The 18,515-nt window shown below is 55.6% G+C and overlaps 7 protein-coding genes across 7 annotated transcripts; 3 read left to right on the top strand and 4 right to left on the bottom strand.

The window, feature by feature from the left end:
- Positions 1 to 221: 221 nt before the first annotated feature.
- On the top strand, positions 222 to 2,040 carry IE81DRAFT_320295 (MIP family channel protein). The gene is made up of 2 exons (XM_025512975.1): positions 222 to 852; positions 1,040 to 2,040. The coding sequence occupies exons 1-2, from the start codon at positions 463 to 465 to the stop codon at positions 1,838 to 1,840; spliced, it is 1,191 nt and encodes a 396-aa protein (XP_025372693.1). The 5' UTR covers positions 222 to 462; the 3' UTR covers positions 1,841 to 2,040.
- IE81DRAFT_320294 (phospho-2-dehydro-3-deoxyheptonate aldolase) lies at positions 1,886 to 4,350 on the bottom strand. Its single transcript, XM_025512974.1, has 7 exons — positions 4,038 to 4,350; positions 3,721 to 3,953; positions 3,487 to 3,620; positions 3,249 to 3,414; positions 2,849 to 3,173; positions 2,468 to 2,782; positions 1,886 to 2,379 (listed from the first exon to the last, which is right to left on the bottom strand). Exons 1-7 carry the CDS (start codon positions 4,230 to 4,232, stop codon positions 2,107 to 2,109), a joined length of 1,641 nt encoding a protein of 546 aa, XP_025372692.1. The 5' UTR covers positions 4,233 to 4,350; the 3' UTR covers positions 1,886 to 2,106.
- A 297-nt stretch (positions 4,351 to 4,647) lies between these two features.
- On the top strand, positions 4,648 to 7,717 carry IE81DRAFT_309241 (DEAD-domain-containing protein). The gene has a single exon (XM_025512394.1). It carries the CDS (start codon positions 4,957 to 4,959, stop codon positions 7,342 to 7,344), a length of 2,388 nt encoding a protein of 795 aa, XP_025372691.1. The 5' UTR covers positions 4,648 to 4,956; the 3' UTR covers positions 7,345 to 7,717.
- Positions 7,313 to 9,202, bottom strand: IE81DRAFT_194305 (hypothetical protein). Its single transcript, XM_025510819.1, has 2 exons — positions 9,163 to 9,202; positions 7,313 to 9,074 (listed from the first exon to the last, which is right to left on the bottom strand). The coding sequence occupies exon 2, from the start codon at positions 8,929 to 8,931 to the stop codon at positions 7,579 to 7,581; it is 1,353 nt and encodes a 450-aa protein (XP_025372690.1). The 5' UTR covers positions 8,932 to 9,074; positions 9,163 to 9,202; the 3' UTR covers positions 7,313 to 7,578.
- On the bottom strand, positions 9,131 to 10,049 carry IE81DRAFT_194277 (hypothetical protein). Its single transcript, XM_025510818.1, has one exon. It carries the CDS (start codon positions 9,971 to 9,973, stop codon positions 9,497 to 9,499), a length of 477 nt encoding a protein of 158 aa, XP_025372689.1. The 5' UTR covers positions 9,974 to 10,049; the 3' UTR covers positions 9,131 to 9,496.
- Positions 10,050 to 11,357: 1,308 nt separating this feature from the next.
- On the top strand, positions 11,358 to 14,879 carry IE81DRAFT_194207 (hypothetical protein). The gene is made up of 4 exons (XM_025510817.1): positions 11,358 to 13,008; positions 13,088 to 13,547; positions 13,627 to 14,195; positions 14,265 to 14,879. Exons 1-4 carry the CDS (start codon positions 11,440 to 11,442, stop codon positions 14,685 to 14,687), a joined length of 3,021 nt encoding a protein of 1,006 aa, XP_025372688.1. The 5' UTR covers positions 11,358 to 11,439; the 3' UTR covers positions 14,688 to 14,879.
- Positions 14,880 to 14,939: 60 nt separating this feature from the next.
- On the bottom strand, positions 14,940 to 17,762 carry IE81DRAFT_320289 (hypothetical protein). The gene is made up of 6 exons (XM_025512973.1): positions 17,527 to 17,762; positions 17,160 to 17,453; positions 15,863 to 17,082; positions 15,569 to 15,775; positions 15,383 to 15,466; positions 14,940 to 15,290 (listed from the first exon to the last, which is right to left on the bottom strand). Exons 1-6 carry the CDS (start codon positions 17,711 to 17,713, stop codon positions 15,063 to 15,065), a joined length of 2,220 nt encoding a protein of 739 aa, XP_025372687.1. The 5' UTR covers positions 17,714 to 17,762; the 3' UTR covers positions 14,940 to 15,062.
- Between the last annotated feature and the right edge of the window lie 753 nt (positions 17,763 to 18,515).

Genomic DNA, 18,515 nt, shown 5'->3' with positions numbered 1-18,515 from the left:
CGTTCAAAATATGCGAGATCCGCTATAGAGCCACCCAGGAGCGCCCAGCAACAGACGACCTGAACACGCCGGCGGCGGCGATGGCGTTTGCGCCCATGCGTCTATGCACCCACGCAAGTCAAGTCGCCGTGTGGCCATCTGAACACAGCCAGCAGTCACAGTTAATTGCAACCACGCAAGCGCATGTATACGCGGGGTCCAACTCGACTCGACCTCCGATCCGCGATTCTGCCGAGTGCGCGTGCGGTTCGCAATTCGATGCCGAGTGCCCCTATCCTCTTTCACATCACCCTTCGTGTGACTCCCGAATCGCAACGCCCCAGACACGCTCAGCTCAGCTATCTTTCTCTCACATGCTCGGCCTCATCGCTTTCCTATGACCGCCAGCAGCAAATCTTGAAGCTGTTGCTCTAGCTCTTCTGAACTCCGATCTGAGGATCAGGATCAAGTTTGGGACGAATCATGTCTCAGGTGCGACAGACAATGTCCCGCGAACCGCTTCTACCTCAAAGTCAACCAGCAGCAGCGGTAGGTGCCGGCGGGGCTGGCGCGGGAGTGACCTCTTCAGACATGTCCCGTCGTCAATCTTCCTCCTCCTCATCCCGTCGCTCCTTCAGGGATGCTCGTAGAAGCGAGATCCGCAACTCTCTCAACAGGAGCGGCTTTTCCAACGTCAATGGGGCACTCGCAGATACCGAACCTATGCTTCCTGCTGCTCCTGTCCCTGCTCACCTCGACACCGACACGCACGACCCTCGATGGGCAGAGCGAAATGGCAAAGCGAACAAGATTCAGCAGTTCCGCTATGTCTGGCGTGAGGAGCTGGGCGAATTTCTGGGTGCCGCAATGATTGTGAGTAGGTCACTGAGGACGCTGAATTGGCAGAGGAGGAAGATAATGTCAATCACCCGCCTTGATGGTAGGGTGAGGCGGCACGTACGTGCGATCGCGTAGCCAGCGATGGTCTCCGACTTTCCTGGCCTGATGATCGTGTGGACCCCATACTCACACGTTGGGCATCCTCTCGCTTGCGATTCAGATCCTCTTTGGCTGCGGTGTCGAGTGCCAAGTGCAGCTGCACATGGGTCTAGGAAGCGGACCGGACGCTGCCAAGAGTCTGATTTCGCGCTTCGCTTGGGCTACGGGTGTAGCAGTCGGTATCTGGACTTCTGGAGGAGTGAGCGGAGCTCATCTGAACCCCACCGTGACAATCGCTTTGGCAGTGTTCCGAGGATTCCCAGCACGAAGAGTGCCTTGGTTCATCGCTTCGCAGATCCTAGGTTGCGCAGCAGCCGCGCTGCTCATCTACGCCAATTACTACTACAGCATCTCTCTGTACGAAGGTGGTCAACACATTCGATCCGTCACTGGTCCTCATTCTACCGCTGGTCTCTTCTTCACCTTTCCTTACGACATTCTTCCATGGACCAGCGCAGCTTACTCGGAATTCCTGGCTAGCGCGGTGCTGGTAGCTGTCGTCTTTGCTCTCAGCGATCAGGCCAATTTGCCTCCTCCTACCGGTCTCATGCCTCTAGCCATGTGGATCGTGCTGGTGGGTATAGGCGCAGCTTTGGGAATCAACACTGGCTACGCCATGAACTTGGCCAGAGACTCTGGTCCCAGATTAGCCTGCTGGCTCGTCGGTTACGGCAACGAAGTATGGACCAACAATCACTTTTACTTTGCTTGGGGTCCCGGTCTCAGCGCTATCCTCGGAGGTCTTGCGGGTGGTGCCATTTATGATCTGCTCATCTACACCGGACAAGACTCTCCCCTCAATCGTCCAGTGGGCGGACACGACAATCCACTCTACGAGCAAGTGGTCATCGACGAAGAGTAGATCCTCACGGGCCCCATGCTACTCACGATCACGCCGTTGTGGGCAAACGCGCACATTCTCGTGCTTCATACTGACTCAAGCACTTGGAACTCTTATCGCATCCGAGCCGCTTACAACGTGTCGCAGCCTGCAGTACATCCGATCTTCTTCGCACGACAAACGATCTGCATAGAGCAATAATAGATGAATGACCTATGACGCAGACCCGTTTCTAGATCTTACCAAGCTGTGCCCCTCGTTTGCGCGCTTGCTTGTTCAGAACGCGATCAAGACCGATTCGAAATGCCTCTGACGAGCTCCTTGAGCAGCGAATCTTCGTCCTCATTCAGCAGGAGCGAGGGATGCGTCTTGTCACCGTGCGATACCCCATTCTGCGCGTTGTCGCTTGGCGGAATAGGTGAAGAGGTCGGACTCGGTTCTCGTGTTCTCGATCTGCTTGCAGATGAAGATCGGCCTAGTCTGCGACTGCGCAACGAGTGCGAAAGCAAGAAAGCGACGTCGAGGGACTGCTCGTAGTTTAGGCGCGGGTCACAATGTGTCTTGTTTGATTGTCGAGACGACAAGTGAGGAAGTAGTGTATTAGCCCCGCCCCGCATCCCGCACCTGGAGACAGCAAATCCTACTCACCAAGTACCGCCGACCGAGGTCTTCATCCGATAGCTCCATGCTGCCACCCACGCACTCTGTCACGCTCTCTCCCTTCGCATTGACCTCCCCCGTTAATTCTAGATGCACGCCTGCTAACCTGCTTCTCTCCGCCGCATGCACCTGCAAGCTCTCCACGAGCTCCGTCACCACGTCGCCAAAGCGACGTGTCTTGATGCTAGGGTCTAGAGGCGAAGAACGCGTGTTGCCATGCATGGGGTCGCTACACCAAATGACGCTGTTTGCGTGCGGCGAAGATCGGACGGCCTGGATGAGAGGCGGCAATAAAGAGGGTGCCTGCCAATATAGAAATGACGGCATCAGCAGAAGCATTTCACAAGCGTGCATTCAGCCTTTTCCCACCTTGCCAGCTCCGAATCTGCAGATCAGTGTACACCTCCCCTTTTCAGCAAGTGGATCCACCTTGGCCAGCAAATCCACCAATTCGCCCGGCTTCATGCTTGGCCCAACCTTGACGCCGATTGGATTGATCAGGCCGCGGAAGTACTCCACATGAGCGCCATCGAGCTGACGAGTCCTGTCGCCCAACCAAAGGGTGTGCGCGCTGAGAGCGTAGTGCGATGCACGAGTGGATTCGTTCGGCGCCTCCAATTTTGATTTGGACATTCGGGAACTCTCGATACCGCGCGTCAGACTTTCCTCGTACTCGAGCATCAACCCCTCGTGACTAGGCACAGCGGTTGGTTGGAACAGGAAGTCAGCGCATTTACGTTGGCGTTGCGCGTGAGAGAGGAGCACCCACCTGGTGTAGTAATCTACGCTTTCCAAGCTTCGCTCGTTTCTATCGGCGCCAACGACTTGCATGAAATGCAGCGCATCTTCGAGCGATTCTATGACGCTAGAAAATTCACGTTGCAGCGCTGGCGATCTGACGTGAGCCAAGGACCAGCTCTGTGGAGCGTGTAAGTCTGCAAGGTTGTAGGGTGTAGGCGATGAGCTTCAGCCGCCCAACCTGATTAGCCGAGGCTCGTGCTGCGCACCTGCAATGCCACTGCCGAGAGATGCTCTGATGTGGTTGAGTGTAGCGCAAGAATGAAAATAGGATTGCAGAAGCCGTTCGGGGTCCGGTCTCCTTGCAGAGGCAGAGGCTTGAAACGCATTTACATTATCTCCTCTGTTGACATCAAGAATGGAGTATAGGCGTCAACAAGTCTTCATCGGCTGAATTTGCACGAAGATCTATGTCCTGATGGCTGACTCTTGGTGACACTTGCCTGAACGTCAAGACTTCTACCTGCTCTCCATCTTCAGTCTTGACAACCTCTGTGGCTTTACTCCTCGGCTTGGCATACTGCCCTGCTATCCTTCCGACCCGCACTACGGGTAATCTGCCACCCCAAATGAGGATCAGGCTCATCAACAAGCTGAGCTTGACCTTGGCATCGATCTTTGAGGGCACGCAGTCTGTGAACAACTCTGCGCAATCGCCAGACTGCAACAGAAAAGCCTGTGCAACGCGCAGTCACGAGTGAAGAGTATGTCAGCGCGCGTCTGCCGAGCTAGCGCAGACAAGGTTCATAGCTCGGCCCACCTTGCCATCCGCTACGTCTGCAAGCTGCTTTCTCAGCTTCTCGATCTCGAACGGGGTCACTAGACCCGGCAATTGCTTCAATCTATCCGTAGCCCTGTTGAGCTCTGCTTGATTCGGATAGACCACATCTTGGGCAATCGGCTTTGTTCGCCAGCTGCTTGGCGTCCACGCGTCTAAGATCGATGCTGAGGCCATCGTGTGACAAGATCGTTTCCAGCAGCCTCTTGGCCTTCTTGACTGTGACTCTTTGGCAACCGAAGCAACCTTAAGGATGGTGTGCTTGCACAGCCAAAGCCAACGTACGATTTCTTCGTGTTCGTGCGTGCAGCAAAGCTGTGCACCCGTGACTCGGCCCGCTAATCATTTAGAGTCATTCGTGATTATTATTCACGATTATTAATATTTCTTGATTGATGAGTCTTGAGTGCATGCATCTGACCTCGCACCAAAGACCGCGGGGCCCGCGCCAAAAAGGTTGCCGCGCATCACGTGACCTGCCCGGCGCCTTTCTATCGGCCGAATACACGATTTTCCGCTTCTGCGCAACCAAAATCAATTGTGAATTTTTGAAGACTGTGACTGTTGTGTCTGATGTCTTCCTTTGCATGACAAAGCCCGTCCAAGAGCTGCAGATAGATGGCTGCTGCTGAGGTCTTGGGCCGTCCTTCGAAAAGCCCTTCCCTTGTTCACTCTAATCCCCTCACAGATCTCAGCTTCTTGCTTGAATTGCTTCGCCTGTGATTTCTGGGACAGCTTCCCACGATCGTTCCAGAGCTTTTCACGAGGCACCCGAGCGCCCACTGCTGGTACCACTACATACATCCCCCCTTCCATCAGATACATCTTCACACAGCGTTCAAGAAGATATTGTGGAGACCGGAAACGCACACACGCTACGCTACAATCCACCAACCGAGCCATGCTCGCTCGAAGAGCAGTCAATGCGGCTCTTGCGGGCGCGAGGCCCAACGGTGCTAGGACTAGCGTCCGGCTACTCTCTTCGAGCACCAACACAACTTCAACGCTGCTAAGCGCAAGCACCGCATTTGGACCAGTCAGCTCGAGCACCTCGAGGAATGCTTTTCTCTCTCATATCAAGTCAGCTCTGGCCGTGCGTAGCTACTCAACCGCAGAAAACGCTGTAGCATCGGAAACAGCGCTCGAGGAGGAGGACGAGCAGAGGCAACAAGAGAAGGAGCAAGCGGCCAGGGCTCCCAAGCCTGTCGTGCCCCGGGATGGAACTTTCGCTTCGCTCAAAGGTCATATTGATTACGGCACATTCAAGGCGCTCACAGTCAAGCCTTTTGGCTATGTGGACATGTCCGACGTGCAGAGAGAGGTTCTGCACCTCTTGCCCAAGCTGGCGGATGTCAAATCGGGCGAGATGGAGGATGGCAAAGGGCGCGACTTGCTCGTAAAGGCAAAGACGGGCACAGGCAAGACGCTAGCATTCATGGTGCCAGCGGTGGAATCGCGCGTCAATGCGATCCACGATGTGGAGAGGGGCATCTTTAACCAGCCATTCTCAGAGATGCTCAAACGGCATCGACCCGACTTTGACTTCAGCTCGCTCGACAAGCACGGCAGAAAGGCTCTGGTCCGGCAGTACGTGGCCAATACGGTGGGTACGCTGGTCATCTCCCCTACGCGAGAGCTGGCAACACAGATTGCAAACGAAGCCATCAAGCTGCACCACTTTCACGAAGGTTACGAATGCAGACTGCTGGTCGGCGGAGCGAGCAGGCATATGCAGCTCAAGGATTGGCGAAGAGGCAGACCGGACGTCGTGGTTGCCACACCAGGTCGCCTGTTGGATTTGTTACAGGAAGATGAGATGGTCAGAGATGCCATTGCGGCCACGCAGACTTTCATCCTGGACGAGGCCGACACACTGCTGGATATGGGCTTTAGAGACGACATTGCCAAAATCAGAGAGTACTTGCCGCCCAGGGAGCAAAGGACCAACTTCCTCTTCAGTGCTACCGTCTCAAAGGAGATCCGAAAGTTGACTCACTCCTTGCTGGAAGAGAGTCACCGATTCATCGACACTGTGCCAGAGGGAGAGGAGAATGTGCACCAGAATATTCCTCAATTTGCCACAGAAGTCCCGTCTGGCATGGATCAGATGGTGCATCTCGTCAATTTGGTCGCGCACGACCAGATCGTCAATGCAGGCAAGAGCAAGGTGATCATCTTTGCGCCCACTACGAAGCTCACTGAGTTCATCTCTGAGCTCCTGCTTTCGAAGAGCGTCAAGAGCTTGTTACCATGCGGCACGTCGACGTTTATGAATGTCATTCACAGCGGCAAGGATCAGGATAAGAGGTTCAGGGTCTCCAGTCAATTCAGATCGTACAAGAACGGAGCTGCTGTCCTGGTCACATCTGATGTCTCTGCTCGAGGCGTGGATTACCCTGGCACCACCAGGGTCATTCAAATCAGCGTTCCACCTGGTGCGGACAACTACATCCACCGAGTCGGCCGGACAGGTCGTGCGGGAGCTGATGGGCGCGGTGATATCATCCTTACGCCTTACGAGAAGCCCTTCTTGACCGGTGTGCTGTCCAAATTGGCCCCAGTGCAAGAGCTGGCTTTCAGCGACTTTCAACAGGAATTGCAGGATCTGTGCAAGAGGTACGACGAGGAACCAGAATCCGTTGTAGATCAGAAAACTTTGAAGATGCTGACGGGTCCAGACCAGAGACCGGATCCCCGGCAGCGTCGGGAACCGAACGGCTTCAGGATACCTCAGGCCAAATTTGTAGGCTCCTTTTCGGAGAAGCTGGACCCAGCGCACGTGCAGAGTGTGCTGGGCGAGCAGATCAGCAGGATGTCGGAGGAGAGCGGCAACGATAGGTTGGTCGGCATTGCCATGTCCCACCTGGGCTTTATCTCTGGTCATGCGGACGCTCTCAATCTTAGCAAGACGGCCGCTCTGGAAGGGCAAAAGGAGTGGGTGGACAGCTTGAGCAGAGGTTCTGAGCGCTTGTACGTCTCCAAGATGATGATCGACAAGCTCGGCCTCAATGACAGACGAGGCGGCGGGTTTGCCAAGGGTGGGTTCGGAGGAGGTAGAGGTGGAAGAGGGGGCGGGAGAGGAGGATTTGGGCGAGGCGGCGGATTTAGAGGGTTCGATAGAGGAGGTCGCTCCGATTTCTCCCCATCGTACGGAAGAAACGACAGGATGTTCGATCGCGGCGAGTCAAGTTCGTATGGACGAAGAGATCGAGGAGCGCGAGACTCTGATTTTGGAGGAGGAGGTAGTAGGAGATCCTCGTTTGCAGATATGTCTTCCGATCGATTTTGATGGCCTCGATGGCATTTGCCAGGCGAGAAAGGGGACCTCGGACGCAATTTTTCTTTCTTCTTCTTCTTGTCCAGCTTTGGCCATGCAGGTGCGACCCTGCTTGGCCCGGCTTTCAACTTCGATCTCTTCATCACCACCACTCTTAACACGTCTACACCTCTCGCAACGATGTCTAGTCACACGGATGTTCGCAACATGTTTACACACGCCCGCCCCCACAAAATCTCATCTAACTCAGATCGTCTCGCGGCACGCCCTCTTCTCGTCACGTAACAATGTGCAGACCTTTTTGTCCCAAGTGTGAGCAGGCTCGCGGTGGTGCTCCTCTCTAATGGCAGCGCATCCTGCTTGCTCAAGCACATGAGCAAAGGACAATAAATTGGGCATCACTGCTGAAGATCGACGATCGACATTGCAAATTGTCCTTGGTGTGTGATGTGAGATAGAGGCGTACAAGAAGATGGAGCAAATACAGGCGGGGCGCAGCGAACGCACAGGCCATGCGACCAAGCAGTCTTCAAGGCAGAACAAGATGAATGCTGGCCGTAGAGTGCGCGTAGCCAATGGGCGCACGGAGGCCTTACGCGGCGCCGCCATCCTTGAAATCTCCGCTTGTCCACTTCTTCTGACTGTCGTTTGCGCTGCTGCTGCTGGGGAAGGATCCGGATGCTCTGTCCACTCTGCTAGGTCCAGCAGCCATGACTTCACTTTGCGGTCTGCTGCTGCTCTCAGACCTCTCAGCGATGGACAAGGCGTCGTACGAAGGAGGTTCTGCGGCAGATGATGTCTGTGGAGGCGGATAAGAAGTCGAACTCGAAGCGGACGTGTGCGTCGCTGCTGGATGTCCGGCGGAAGCAGATGGACCCGCACCTCCTTCGCTGCTGTACGGATTGGGATGCGACTGGGTGTTGCTGAAATTAGCGCTGGGTGTGTGCGCAGCCATGTGGGCTTGCTTTTCCGCAGCATATCTTGCCGCTCCAAAGTCGTGCGATGGTGGAGCATCTTCCGGAACCGTTGCGTCTGACGCGTATGCTGTCCACGGTTGTGCCTGATGGTGAGTTGAGGATGTTGGTGGCATGTTGGCGGTATAGGGATTGTGAGCGCCTTGCGCTTGCGGCAGGTAGTCAGACGCGGGCTCCATAGCACCCACGCCGCCATAGTAAAAGCTTCTCTCCTCTCTCCTCGGAGGCGCAGAGTAAGATGCGTCGGAGAAGCCGGATCCATAGCTAGCAGTGGGCTGATGGCCGCTATACATGTGCCCTGGGCCAGCAGCGGAACTCTGTTGAGCCCTGTTCGGCCTGTTGTAAGCATTTGCTCCTGCTGCGCTTCCCACGCCAGCCGATCCAGCGGCAGCTCCACCCGGTCGTCCACTAAAAGGTGCATTTTTGGTGGAAGTTGGCGTCGCAAGGACTTCTGAGCTTTCATCGTACTTCGCGCCTGCAGCCGCGCCTGCCCCGTATGGATTTGAGTATGGTGCACCTCCAGTTCGCAGAGCAGTCGAATTGGTGGAATTGTACGGATCGTAAGCTCCGTCGTACTGCAACGAGTGTCTAGGCGAAGGAGCGGCGTTGAAAGCTTCGTCATCATTCATCTGGGAGACTGGCGCAAAGCCTGAGCCTTGCGCTCTTCCCCTGCGGCCAGCTAGTGATGGACCAGGGTGCATAGTATTGAGATTATTGCCCAATGAAGCTCGTGCCAGTGCTGCTTTTCTGCGTCTTCGTCGACGGCAGCTGTGCCGCACATCGAGGTAGAGGACAGGTGGCCAAGAGGTGAGAAGATAGCTCCTCATGGCCGCGATACTCAGCTATCTCGACTTACTAGAGGCAGATCAACACTGCAGCGACGACCACGACACATGCTATCGCTGCAATGACCCCGATGAAGATGACGGGCGAGCCGCCCAGTGAAGGCACGCCGTCAAGAGCAGCGTCCGACATGACGAGTGATCGGGAGCAAGGTATAGCTATTGCTTACGAAGACGAGGGCTAGATGGCGTGCAGCAGGAGGGGTAGGGCCGATACCGCGTGTGCAGAGAGCCGATCGAATGTGCGAGCGAGTGGAGTGGATGGCTGGCTTCAAGCTGCACGAGCGCAGGAAATCGAAAGACTACTTGTGATTTGGTGATGTGTGTTGTCCGCGCAATGGCGGTGTGTCAGGGAGCTGAAGCTGAAGAAGTCAGAGGTGGTTGTTGCTGTAGATCGTTGTCGTAGATGGGGACCGGAAGCAACATATACTCGTGACAGCAAGGCCATTGTACAGCCTTCACAGCATCCGTCACTCTGTGATCGAGATTTAGTTGATTCACGATTGCGATTCTCGTGAGCGCGAGAAGGGACCGCAGAAGGACACGTTCGGCGTTACAGCTCGTATGCGGTGATTGCGCGAAGGCAGCATGACGAGGGGAAGCAGCAGCAGTCTGATGCGTCTCGGATTGTGAGTGAGAGAGAAGGCTGTGCCGCAAAGCTTGTCGATGATGCATGCATGCACACGCCGCATGAAAGAGGCGGATGGATGCACGCATCTTCGCGACGAAGCGGCATGCATGCAGAGCTGCGTGGTACGGTCGTTTACAACGTACGTGACTCAGGCTGGACCTTTTGCCCCTGCTGCCCCTGCTGCCCCTGCACATCACGCATCAGCAGCTGCACATCGTGCAGGCTGGCTCCTCCTGTACGCAGCACAAGCAGCCCCCCACTCATCAGCACTTGCTGCACGCCAGCGCCATCTTCGCAATCCCTGCGCCAGGCACCCGCGGTTCTTTGATTTCTTATACTTGATTGATGCTGCATGGCGCGGCGAAAGGATGATCAGCGAGATGCGATCGAGCATGCGGCCACGATCGCACGCTGCGTGCACCGCCTGCAGCCATCTGGCGCCCCGGCACATGTGCTTGGCACCTCGCCATGCAGAACGCCAAAGCACGGCATGGCAAATCACGAATGGTAGAATCACGTGAATGGCAATCGCTATGTAGCAGTTTTGATTTTGAATCAAAATCTTCAACCTCATTTCAGCATCATGAATCAAGAATGTAATCCCATCAAACCAAGAATGTCACAAGTAATCGTTGAATGCTGGCTCACCCGAGTGAACTTTTTCGACCATCTCTCCATCGAAGCAATTCAGTGCGACGCTGCACACCGTCGTGACTTCTACCCCGTGCGGTCCTCCTCATCGAATGGAGGCGAGAGAGCGCGAACACACATGCACGCACACGTTGTCCAACTGCGATCATTCGATGGCGGTCCTCATGCACTCAAACCCCCCATGGGCCCTACGCCACGTCAGTCTTATCTGAATCTGTTTCACGTGAATTTGAATGTCATGTGTAAGCGCAGCATCAGGTCTGCTAGATATATATACTCACACTCACCACTGACTGAAGACGGTGACTGCGGTTGTACGTGTGTATGGATCTTCATGATTCATGATTATTATGATTATTATTGTTATTCAATATTATGGCGACCAGCCGCTTTGCGCGCAGCACAGCCACGCCCTTTGCAGCTGCTGATGCAGTGGTCAAGTCACGAGTCACAAGTGTGTGTGCGGCTCTTCTACTCCCGCACGGTCATGATTCTATTGTGGTGCTCGTATCTCGTGCCCGACACCCTTCACTCACCTTTTGGTGGGCCATGGGCCCCGTCACAAATCCACCTTCAGGTCGGGCACCTCGATCCGCCCTCGCACCCTGATGTACATTATTCCTGATAGAATGTCCACTCGCGACGGAAGTTCCGAGTCTTTGAGCAAATGGATCGTGACTCGCGAGTCGCGACTGTCGATGCTAATTCTCGCATTAGATTCTCGGCTGCAGGGTCACGGATCTTTGCTGCCGAGGCCGTGCCGGCAGGTGTGCCGGATATATGCAAGCAAGAGGGGTGACGGTACACCTACCGCGTGGTCCTACCGGGCAAGCGGTCCAATTTGAGCCAAAGGGGCTTGCAGCAGTCCATTCAGATCTTTGCTCTCAGAGAAGCAGATCTTTAGTCTTGCAAGTCTTCGACGTCGCTGCTGGTGCATTTCATTCTTGAACACATTCACATTCGCGCAATCTTGCAATTTTGCCAGGCTGCACCGCCGATAGCGCATGCAATGGCAGCGGCTGAGGACTCGTCGAAGGCCACCGCGCCTGCCGGCTCTCCGCTTCGCAGCGGAAGCGTCCTCAAGCTGCCATCCCTCCCAGCATGGGCAACAAGTAGGACCCCTTCTCCCGCCATGCGAAGTGGTGCAGCCAGCAGTCGGGAAGGCGAGATGGAGGGTCAGAGAAATCATGGCACGGCCACCACCAGGAAAAGTCCGCTAGCCTCCACCTCTCGAGCTTCTCCGTTGCCCAACGGAAGGTTCATACCCGAATCCGAGCGGGGCTGGGTGTACGATGATGGCGGACCTGCCGATATAGCTTCCAAGAGAGGAGGCGAACGCAGGAGGAGCTCTTTGGCTAGCAAACAGTGGCTCGACTTTAGATCTTCGTCCAAGATCAAGGCTGGTGACCAAACTGCGACACCGGAAGATCGACCAGAGTTGATGCGCACAAGATCTCGGTCCACACCTGCCACGAACGCTGCCAATATCCAAGCGGGGCTGCGAGGCGATGCGCTCTCCGCAGCTGCTTCTAGAGCAGCTCCTGTAATGGAAGAGGAGATGGAGTTGGAGCAGCGTGCTTTTCAGCGAGGTCTTGACCAGCTCGATGTCGTGGACGAGAACGTTGCAAGGCCTTCGAGCAGGAAGAACTCTTTTGACGCCTCGGCGGAGCATGGATCCGTTTCGTTCCGGCAACGAAGGCGACGGCGATCGCTGCAGGAAGCTTCTCAATCAGAAGCAATGTATGATGAGGAGGACCTCAAGAATGCTTCACGCTCCCACAGATTGCAGGTTGATACAGAAGTACCCGTGCCTGCCGCACAGGTAGCACAAGACGCGTCATCTCGTGAGAAAGCAGATCAGTCAGGGAGTGTCGAGGATGTTAAGCCGCGAGTCGCAGGCTCGCATCCTCTGTCACCGATCGAGTCGCCACCGCCTGTGGTGCACACACCAAGGGGCTATCCTTGGCGAGATGTGGCGATGTCGACAAGCTCGAGCAAAGCATCTTCGGGTCTGCCTACCTTCGTCTCTCCGAGCCACAGAAATCCCACAGCTAAGCAAGCGTTCTATGATACGCATTTCGGGGCTTCTTCGGGCTGGCAAAGCTTAAGTAGCTTGGCTGAGCCTGTTCGACACCCTTGGGACACATTGCGCGGCAAGCGCAAGCATGCCAAGGGCTCAGCAGCGGTCGATCCGATCGACAGGGTGAGAGATGAAGCGGAGCAGCACGCTAAGGAACAGCAGCAGCAAAGCCAATCGATCCTCAATGCGGGCACAAATCGTATCAAAGAGATGCTTAGCGGATGGAATGGGCTCACCAGTCTGGGAGTTCTGGGTCCATCGTCCATGGCCAACGATGGCCCTCAAAGTGCACGCGATGGCCCCACGCTAGGGCTAAATACAGCGGGGCCGAGCGTAGCGGCCGCGTACGAGCCGGAACTGATCCCAACTGTGCACAAGGATCCCTGTGCCAAACGATACTTTGACAACATCGAGGGTAATGTGGTGATCATGGGTGGGTACAGAGGTAGTGTGCTACGAGACGCCGAAACGGGACAGATGCTGTGGATCCCGATCAAGGTGCGTCGCCCTGAACGCCACGCGCTTTACGCACGCTCGCAGCATGTCGAGACTTTGTCGTTCCATCATTTCTCGACAGGTCGGCGTCGGGCTCCGCAGACCAACGCTGGAGCTTGATCTGGACGTGCAGGCAGAGGCAAATTCCGAAGAGCTAGTGGTACCGGGTGAATCTCTGATGGGCATCGGCCGTCTGGTAGATATGGGCGGACGACTAGCTTCTCGCATCGAAGCGGGCAAGAAGCGACCTACAGTGCATTCATGGGGCTACGATTGGAGATTGAGCCTGCACAGATCGAGCAAGCGCCTCAGAGATTTTCTGACAAAGCTCTACGAGGAGAGCCATACGGAAGAGTCGAAACGCCAGGGCGCCACTGTTGTTGCTCATTCCATGGGCGGCCTGGTTGCTCTGCACGCTCTTGCTCAGACGAGCAATCCCAACATCTTCGACAAGCTCATTTTGGCCTCAACGCCGTTTGCGGGCACTGCGAACATTCTCGGACCGTTCCGGTATGGAGATGCTGCTCTATTTAATGACGAAGGTGAGCTGCTGCCTGCCGCCCGCTCAAGTTTGCGCGTCAGCCGCCCGACGACTCACACACACTCCGTGCTGTCCTTTAGTCTGTTCTCCTCGCGCCACTTTCTCCTTTAGATCTTCTTTCGGCCTGCTTCCGCGTGATGGCAGATGTTTCGAGTCGGAGGATGGCAAACCTTTCGACCTGGACTTTTTCGACCCAAACGTGTGGGATGATCTGGGACTCACTCCTTGTCTGGAGGCTGGGCGCTTCAAAGAGTATCAAGCGCGTGTCCAGTGCGAAGGAAAGACGCAGCTGCCAGCTTTGGACGAGCATCAATCTAGCGAAGCTTCTGTAGGCAGTCAGAGGGCCGATCGTGCGCAAAGCAACGATGTGGGTCTGGACGGCGGACTAGATCTGCAGCTGGCTGGCAAAGCCTCTTTCCCAAAAGGTGGGCAAGCAGTCGCTAAAGCTGTCCAAGGTACTGCAGAAGCAAGTAGAAATATCGCAGAGACGAGCAAGATGATCAAAGACGAAAGTTTGAATGCTATGCCAATTGCATCTGCTCAGAATGGTGTTCCGACGACGAAAGAGGAGGCAAAGAAGAAGACTTACGCAGCAGAAGCCGCATCGACGGCCCCGTCGGAAGAAGAGACGTGGGCATATTTGGTTCGGGTGAGTTCCGCGGGTCATCTCGCTGTGCATCTCGACGTCCGCTTATGACAGGATCTGGTGGCCTTGCAGACCCTTGATGAGACAAGACGCTTCCACAAAGAGCTCGAAGAAGGATTTGACGAAGCACGTCTCAACGATGGACAGTATCCGCCTATCGCTATCCTAGCGTCAGGTCGAACACCGACGGTCCGAGGTGCTCTGGTGCGCACGGAAAACGCGCCCTCTGAACAAAGCTCCGAAACGGAGAGCTGGAAGATCGGCGTAAGGGCCGGAGATTATTCCCGCATGCTATACGAGCCTGGAGATGGCGTCATTACGCTTCGAAGCGCCATGGATCTTCCTGGTTCTTGGTCCAAGCTTCTTGTTCGAGGAGAGGGAAAGTTGGGAGAACATCACACTTCTCATAGACACGTCACCCTGCTTTCGGATGTGCAGGGCATTGGAAGATGCGTCGAACAGTGTCGCCTGGCCAGAGCCAAGCAAGCACATTGACTCTTTGGCGGTCAAGCAGCCGGAATGCACCTTTGCAGCGCTACCTCGCTGCTCCGCTTTGCAGCTTCTTGCACCTTTGCACCACCTCTTTGAATTGCCCGCTTGCACACGCATCTCACCCTGTCTCTTGCACATGTCATGTAATGATGCATCGTCGCTCTATCCACCAAATGCGCAAACGTTCATGCGCTCGATGTCCGCAGCCAAGGTGAAGCACATTGCACAGCGTAGCATAAAATTGCGACAGAGAGTGGACAGGAAGGACTACTAAGTTGATCGTGGACCCCCCTTTTTTTGCTTATCATCTGACATCCCTTGCATTGACCTTTGCATCACGGGCATTCTGCTCGGCTAGCCTGCTCATCCCCAACAGTCTCATGCCGGCCTCCAATCCTCCTCTTCTCCTTCTTCCGCTTCTCCATCGCTTGGGACGGCCTTGTTCCCGTCCATGGAGCTCGACATCGCATTGCTGGCCTGTGCTGAAGAGGAAGAGGGAGCACCAGAGGCGGCCGAGACGCTTTGAGCTTGTGGTCCCGCATCCGCCGCTGCCCATGCTAGCTTCACTGTCCCAACGGTGGCAATCTCCGTGCTAGCCCGCATGGCCTGGAAGAAGCAACAAAGGATACAGAATGACGGATCGGTCAGCTTTGATTCGCGAGCTCATGGGCCGACGTACGCTTGCGCTTTTTACTCACGGCTTCACCGCTCGGTCGCGCCTTGTACGTGATAATGAACGCTCGCGGGCTCGAGTCATAGATATCCTCCACCTCGCCAAATTGCTGTGGAGGAAAGGAGGCACACGCGTCTAAGCCATCGATGCACGTACCTGCAAGGCACTCTAGCCTTGCCTCGCGCCCTGTCCGCCTGCACCTCTCGCTCACTTTGTAATGCTCCTTGACTTGCTCCTTGTGCTCTGTGGGCACGTCACTGACAACAAGCTTGGTCGTGCGATTATCAAGCCTCATGCTGGGCCTTTGCCCGTACGCGCCTCGACCTCTGGAGAAGTAAGTCCCGCGTCCGCGCCCTCTACCCCTGTAGCCGCCTTCATGAGTGGGTGTGCCATTCGCATCTAACCCAATCGCAGCGGCCTGTCATTAGAAAAGAGCGTGCCGGCAGAAGCCAAGCTGATATCAGCACATTGCGGAACGGTCGCAGCGACCGCTTCATTTACTCACCTCTTCCCTGAGCTTTTCCAACTTCGCTTTGAGCTCCTCCGTGCTTTCGCTGGTCTCGCCTCGGCTATGCATATCCAACTCTCTGTCCATCTGCTCTCTCTCGGCCTTTTCCTTCATTTCCTTCCGTTTCGCGGGATCCTCAGCAGGCGGGGGAGGGGGCAAAGACTGGACAGCCTTTATCGCCTCTCTCAGCTGCGTGGTAGCAGCACCCAATTCGCCCTCGATGGCTTTCATCCGCGTCATCGAGGCTTTCTTGGCCTCCGTCGACGTCAAAGGACTGGTGATGGCGGCCATCAAAGTCTTTTGCTCTCCGAGCAAGTGATCAACCTTCCGCTGTGCACCGTGCTGCATCGCGATCAATTTTGCGCGTTGACCTGCTGAGACCGGCATACCAGGCGCGTGGTACTGGTTCTGCCCTACTACAAATGCCGATTTCTCTGGGGGAGGTGGTCTGGGACGGGCGGCTGCGGATGCAGCAGGTAATGAAGCTGGCTGGCCATTGGATGAACCATTTTCGAATCGCTGGAAGAAAACCTTCACAAACCGATTGCCAAGCACCGCATCAGGGCAGCTGATAGCAGCTTTGGCCTCGTCCGGCCTAGAGTATTCCACCAATGCCTTTTTCCCAGGTACGTCGATTTGAATATTTGTGATAGTGCCAAAGCGTTTGAAGAACTCGTTGACTTTGATCAGCTCCAAAGACTCGGGTGGGATATTTTCCACGACTAGGGCAGTCTCGCTCTTCCTCTGCCGGAATGTACCTTGATGCTGACGATGACCTCCGCCGCGACCACCGACCACCGGTCTTCCAGGCATGCCTGCGCTGTCTGGCATGAAAGACTGTTGCTGCTGCTGAGGCGGAAAGTTGGGCGGCATTTGCGCACCCATGCCTGGCCCAGCTGCCTGATCCGGTGGGCCACCAGGGTTCATTTGAGGGCCAACTCGTGGGCTTCCTGCATGAGAAAAGCCAGGCTGACCTGGTCCTGGCCACGGTCCTCTAGGCATGGGTCCACTGAATGCGAATGGCTGCTGCATGCCACCAAAAGGCTGAGGTGCACCACCTGGGCCACCTAGCCTGATCGGACCAGCGCCGAGCATCATTGGGATTGGACCATTTGGAGTGAAATGTGGATGGTTTGGCGTCCCGTTGCCAGCCGCGTTGACCACGTCTGTCGAGTGTTGAAACCTACATTCCGCACCGCGCGAGCACCAGCCCTTTTCTACCGGTGACGGCGGCATAGTGAAGCCTGATGTCAGACACACGCCGCAGATTCTCGCACGCAATGATAGCACTCACGATGGTAGTCTCTGCAAAGTCCGCGCCTGATCTCCCCCGCTCCGTCCCCTTTTCTCCTTTTACCATCGCGCTCGCGATCCCGATCACCCCCTCGATGACTCTGACGGGTCCCGTTAGAAGAGGACGGCCCATCCCCTGATTCTGCACCGGTACCTTCAACAGAGGCGGCTGCGGAGGGTAGTTGACTAGAAGATGCTGCAGGTGCCTCTGAAGCTTGTCGCTTGCGTGAAGCTGCGGGAAGATAAGATTGGTCCTTGAGAGCACCAATGATTAGTTTTACAAAAGGTTCGGTATCTGTTTGCGCGAGCGAGTGATCAAGTCAGCACGCGGCAATGAGCCAATCAAGCGAAGAGCTCCGACAGCTCACGCTCAGCTAGGAAGTCTTCTAGTGATTCTGTGAGGATGCCAGAGAGTGCGTCATCCGACACTTCGTGCTTGAGCAGGGCAAGCACATAGTCAGAAAGGACCTCTGGATCGGCATCGCAGATACCGTCCAATTGTTCCGAGAGCCACTTCTTGAGCTCAGCCGTGTGCGCGGCATCATAGGCCACCATGATGGGGCAAACTTCGCCGAAAGACAGCGAGATGTTCAATTTGTTGATGATCGGTGTGAGAACCAAGAACGTTAGAAGGCACGCTCGATAGACTCGTGACCAGATTCAAGATTCGACTTGACGCGCGCGCATGTTGCACAGGCACGTGATGGCGCTTCTTGGTCACGTGGCCCGCCAGCTCCCGCCGGACATACGCTGAGTGGAAGGCGTTACTTCCGGCGCACAGATGCGTGTCAAGCGCGACTTTGGCGAGACGCAGCTGCAGTCAGCAGGATAGTCTTGATCGTCAGAGTGGGTGCGAATGAATGCATACAGTACAAGGGCAGCGGTGCAGTTGGTGAGTCAAGCATGCGCATAGACCATCGGATCTGTAAAGTATAGCAGCTGAAGAAACATGTGTTGCTTGAAGCCGTCACTCGTGAAGTCTGTCAAGCGCGTGTTGCCTAGGATGGGGTATCACCATGAAAGTGGTGCGCTGTAAACGCTCCTGCTGGCGAGCACTTTGGCGGTCGGTTGCGCGCTCTCCAGCCAAGAAAGCGAGTTCAGCTATGTCTGGAGGTCGCCTTGCATGCCGGGGAAGCCGCAATGAAGTGCGCGTTGGATTCACGATTGGCATGTGGGATTGCGTGGCGCGGCGCGCACTTTGAATGCATCACCTCCGCGGAGTGGCGGAAGGCGCAGCGCGGCAGGGTAAGCCGCGATGATGAGAGGTTCTCACATATCACGATGAGGAAGGCCGCGCAGGCGTCGGTAGGCGTCGAATTGCATCTCTTTGATTCTCTGATGCGTGCTGCGCGCATGC

This window comes from Ceraceosorus guamensis (assembly GCF_003144195.1).
Source record: "Ceraceosorus guamensis strain MCA 4658 unplaced genomic scaffold IE81scaffold_5, whole genome shotgun sequence".
Classification (NCBI taxonomy): Eukaryota; Fungi; Basidiomycota; class Exobasidiomycetes; order Ceraceosorales; family Ceraceosoraceae; genus Ceraceosorus; species Ceraceosorus guamensis.
Note: the sequence above shows the minus strand (reverse complement) of the source record. Positions and strands in the feature narration are given on the sequence as shown.

Bases quoted from the DNA above. Each gene is read 5' to 3' on its own strand.
- IE81DRAFT_194277 (XM_025510818.1), bottom strand. From the start codon at position 9,973: ATGTGCAGGGGCAGCAGGGGCAGCAGGGGCAAAAGGTCCAGCCTGAGT.
- IE81DRAFT_194207 (XM_025510817.1), top strand. From the start codon at position 11,440: ATGGCAGCGGCTGAGGACTCGTCGAAGGCCACCGCGCCTGCCGGCTCT. The intron at 13,009-13,087 runs GTGCGTCGCCCT...ATTTCTCGACAG, and splicing joins TGCTGTGGATCCCGATCAAG to GTCGGCGTCGGGCTCCGCAG. The intron at 14,196-14,264 runs GTGAGTTCCGCG...GTGGCCTTGCAG, and splicing joins CGTGGGCATATTTGGTTCGG to ACCCTTGATGAGACAAGACG.
- IE81DRAFT_309241 (XM_025512394.1), top strand. From the start codon at position 4,957: ATGCTCGCTCGAAGAGCAGTCAATGCGGCTCTTGCGGGCGCGAGGCCC.
- IE81DRAFT_320295 (XM_025512975.1), top strand. From the start codon at position 463: ATGTCTCAGGTGCGACAGACAATGTCCCGCGAACCGCTTCTACCTCAA. The intron at 853-1,039 runs GTGAGTAGGTCA...CTTGCGATTCAG, and splicing joins TTCTGGGTGCCGCAATGATT to ATCCTCTTTGGCTGCGGTGT.
- IE81DRAFT_194305 (XM_025510819.1), bottom strand. From the start codon at position 8,931: ATGATGACGAAGCTTTCAACGCCGCTCCTTCGCCTAGACACTCGTTGC.
- IE81DRAFT_320289 (XM_025512973.1), bottom strand. From the start codon at position 17,713: ATGGTGGCCTATGATGCCGCGCACACGGCTGAGCTCAAGAAGTGGCTC. The intron at 17,083-17,159 runs GTGAGTGCTATC...CGTCACCGGTAG, and splicing joins ACTTTGCAGAGACTACCATC to AAAAGGGCTGGTGCTCGCGC. The intron at 15,291-15,382 runs GTGAGTAAAAAG...TGCTTCTTCCAG, and splicing joins CGCGACCGAGCGGTGAAGCC to GCCATGCGGGCTAGCACGGA.
- IE81DRAFT_320294 (XM_025512974.1), bottom strand. From the start codon at position 4,232: ATGGCCTCAGCATCGATCTTAGACGCGTGGACGCCAAGCAGCTGGCGA. The intron at 3,415-3,486 runs GTGCGCAGCACG...ACAACCTTGCAG, and splicing joins TCTCGGCAGTGGCATTGCAG to ACTTACACGCTCCACAGAGC. The intron at 3,174-3,248 runs GTGGGTGCTCCT...CGCTGTGCCTAG, and splicing joins AGCGTAGATTACTACACCAG to TCACGAGGGGTTGATGCTCG.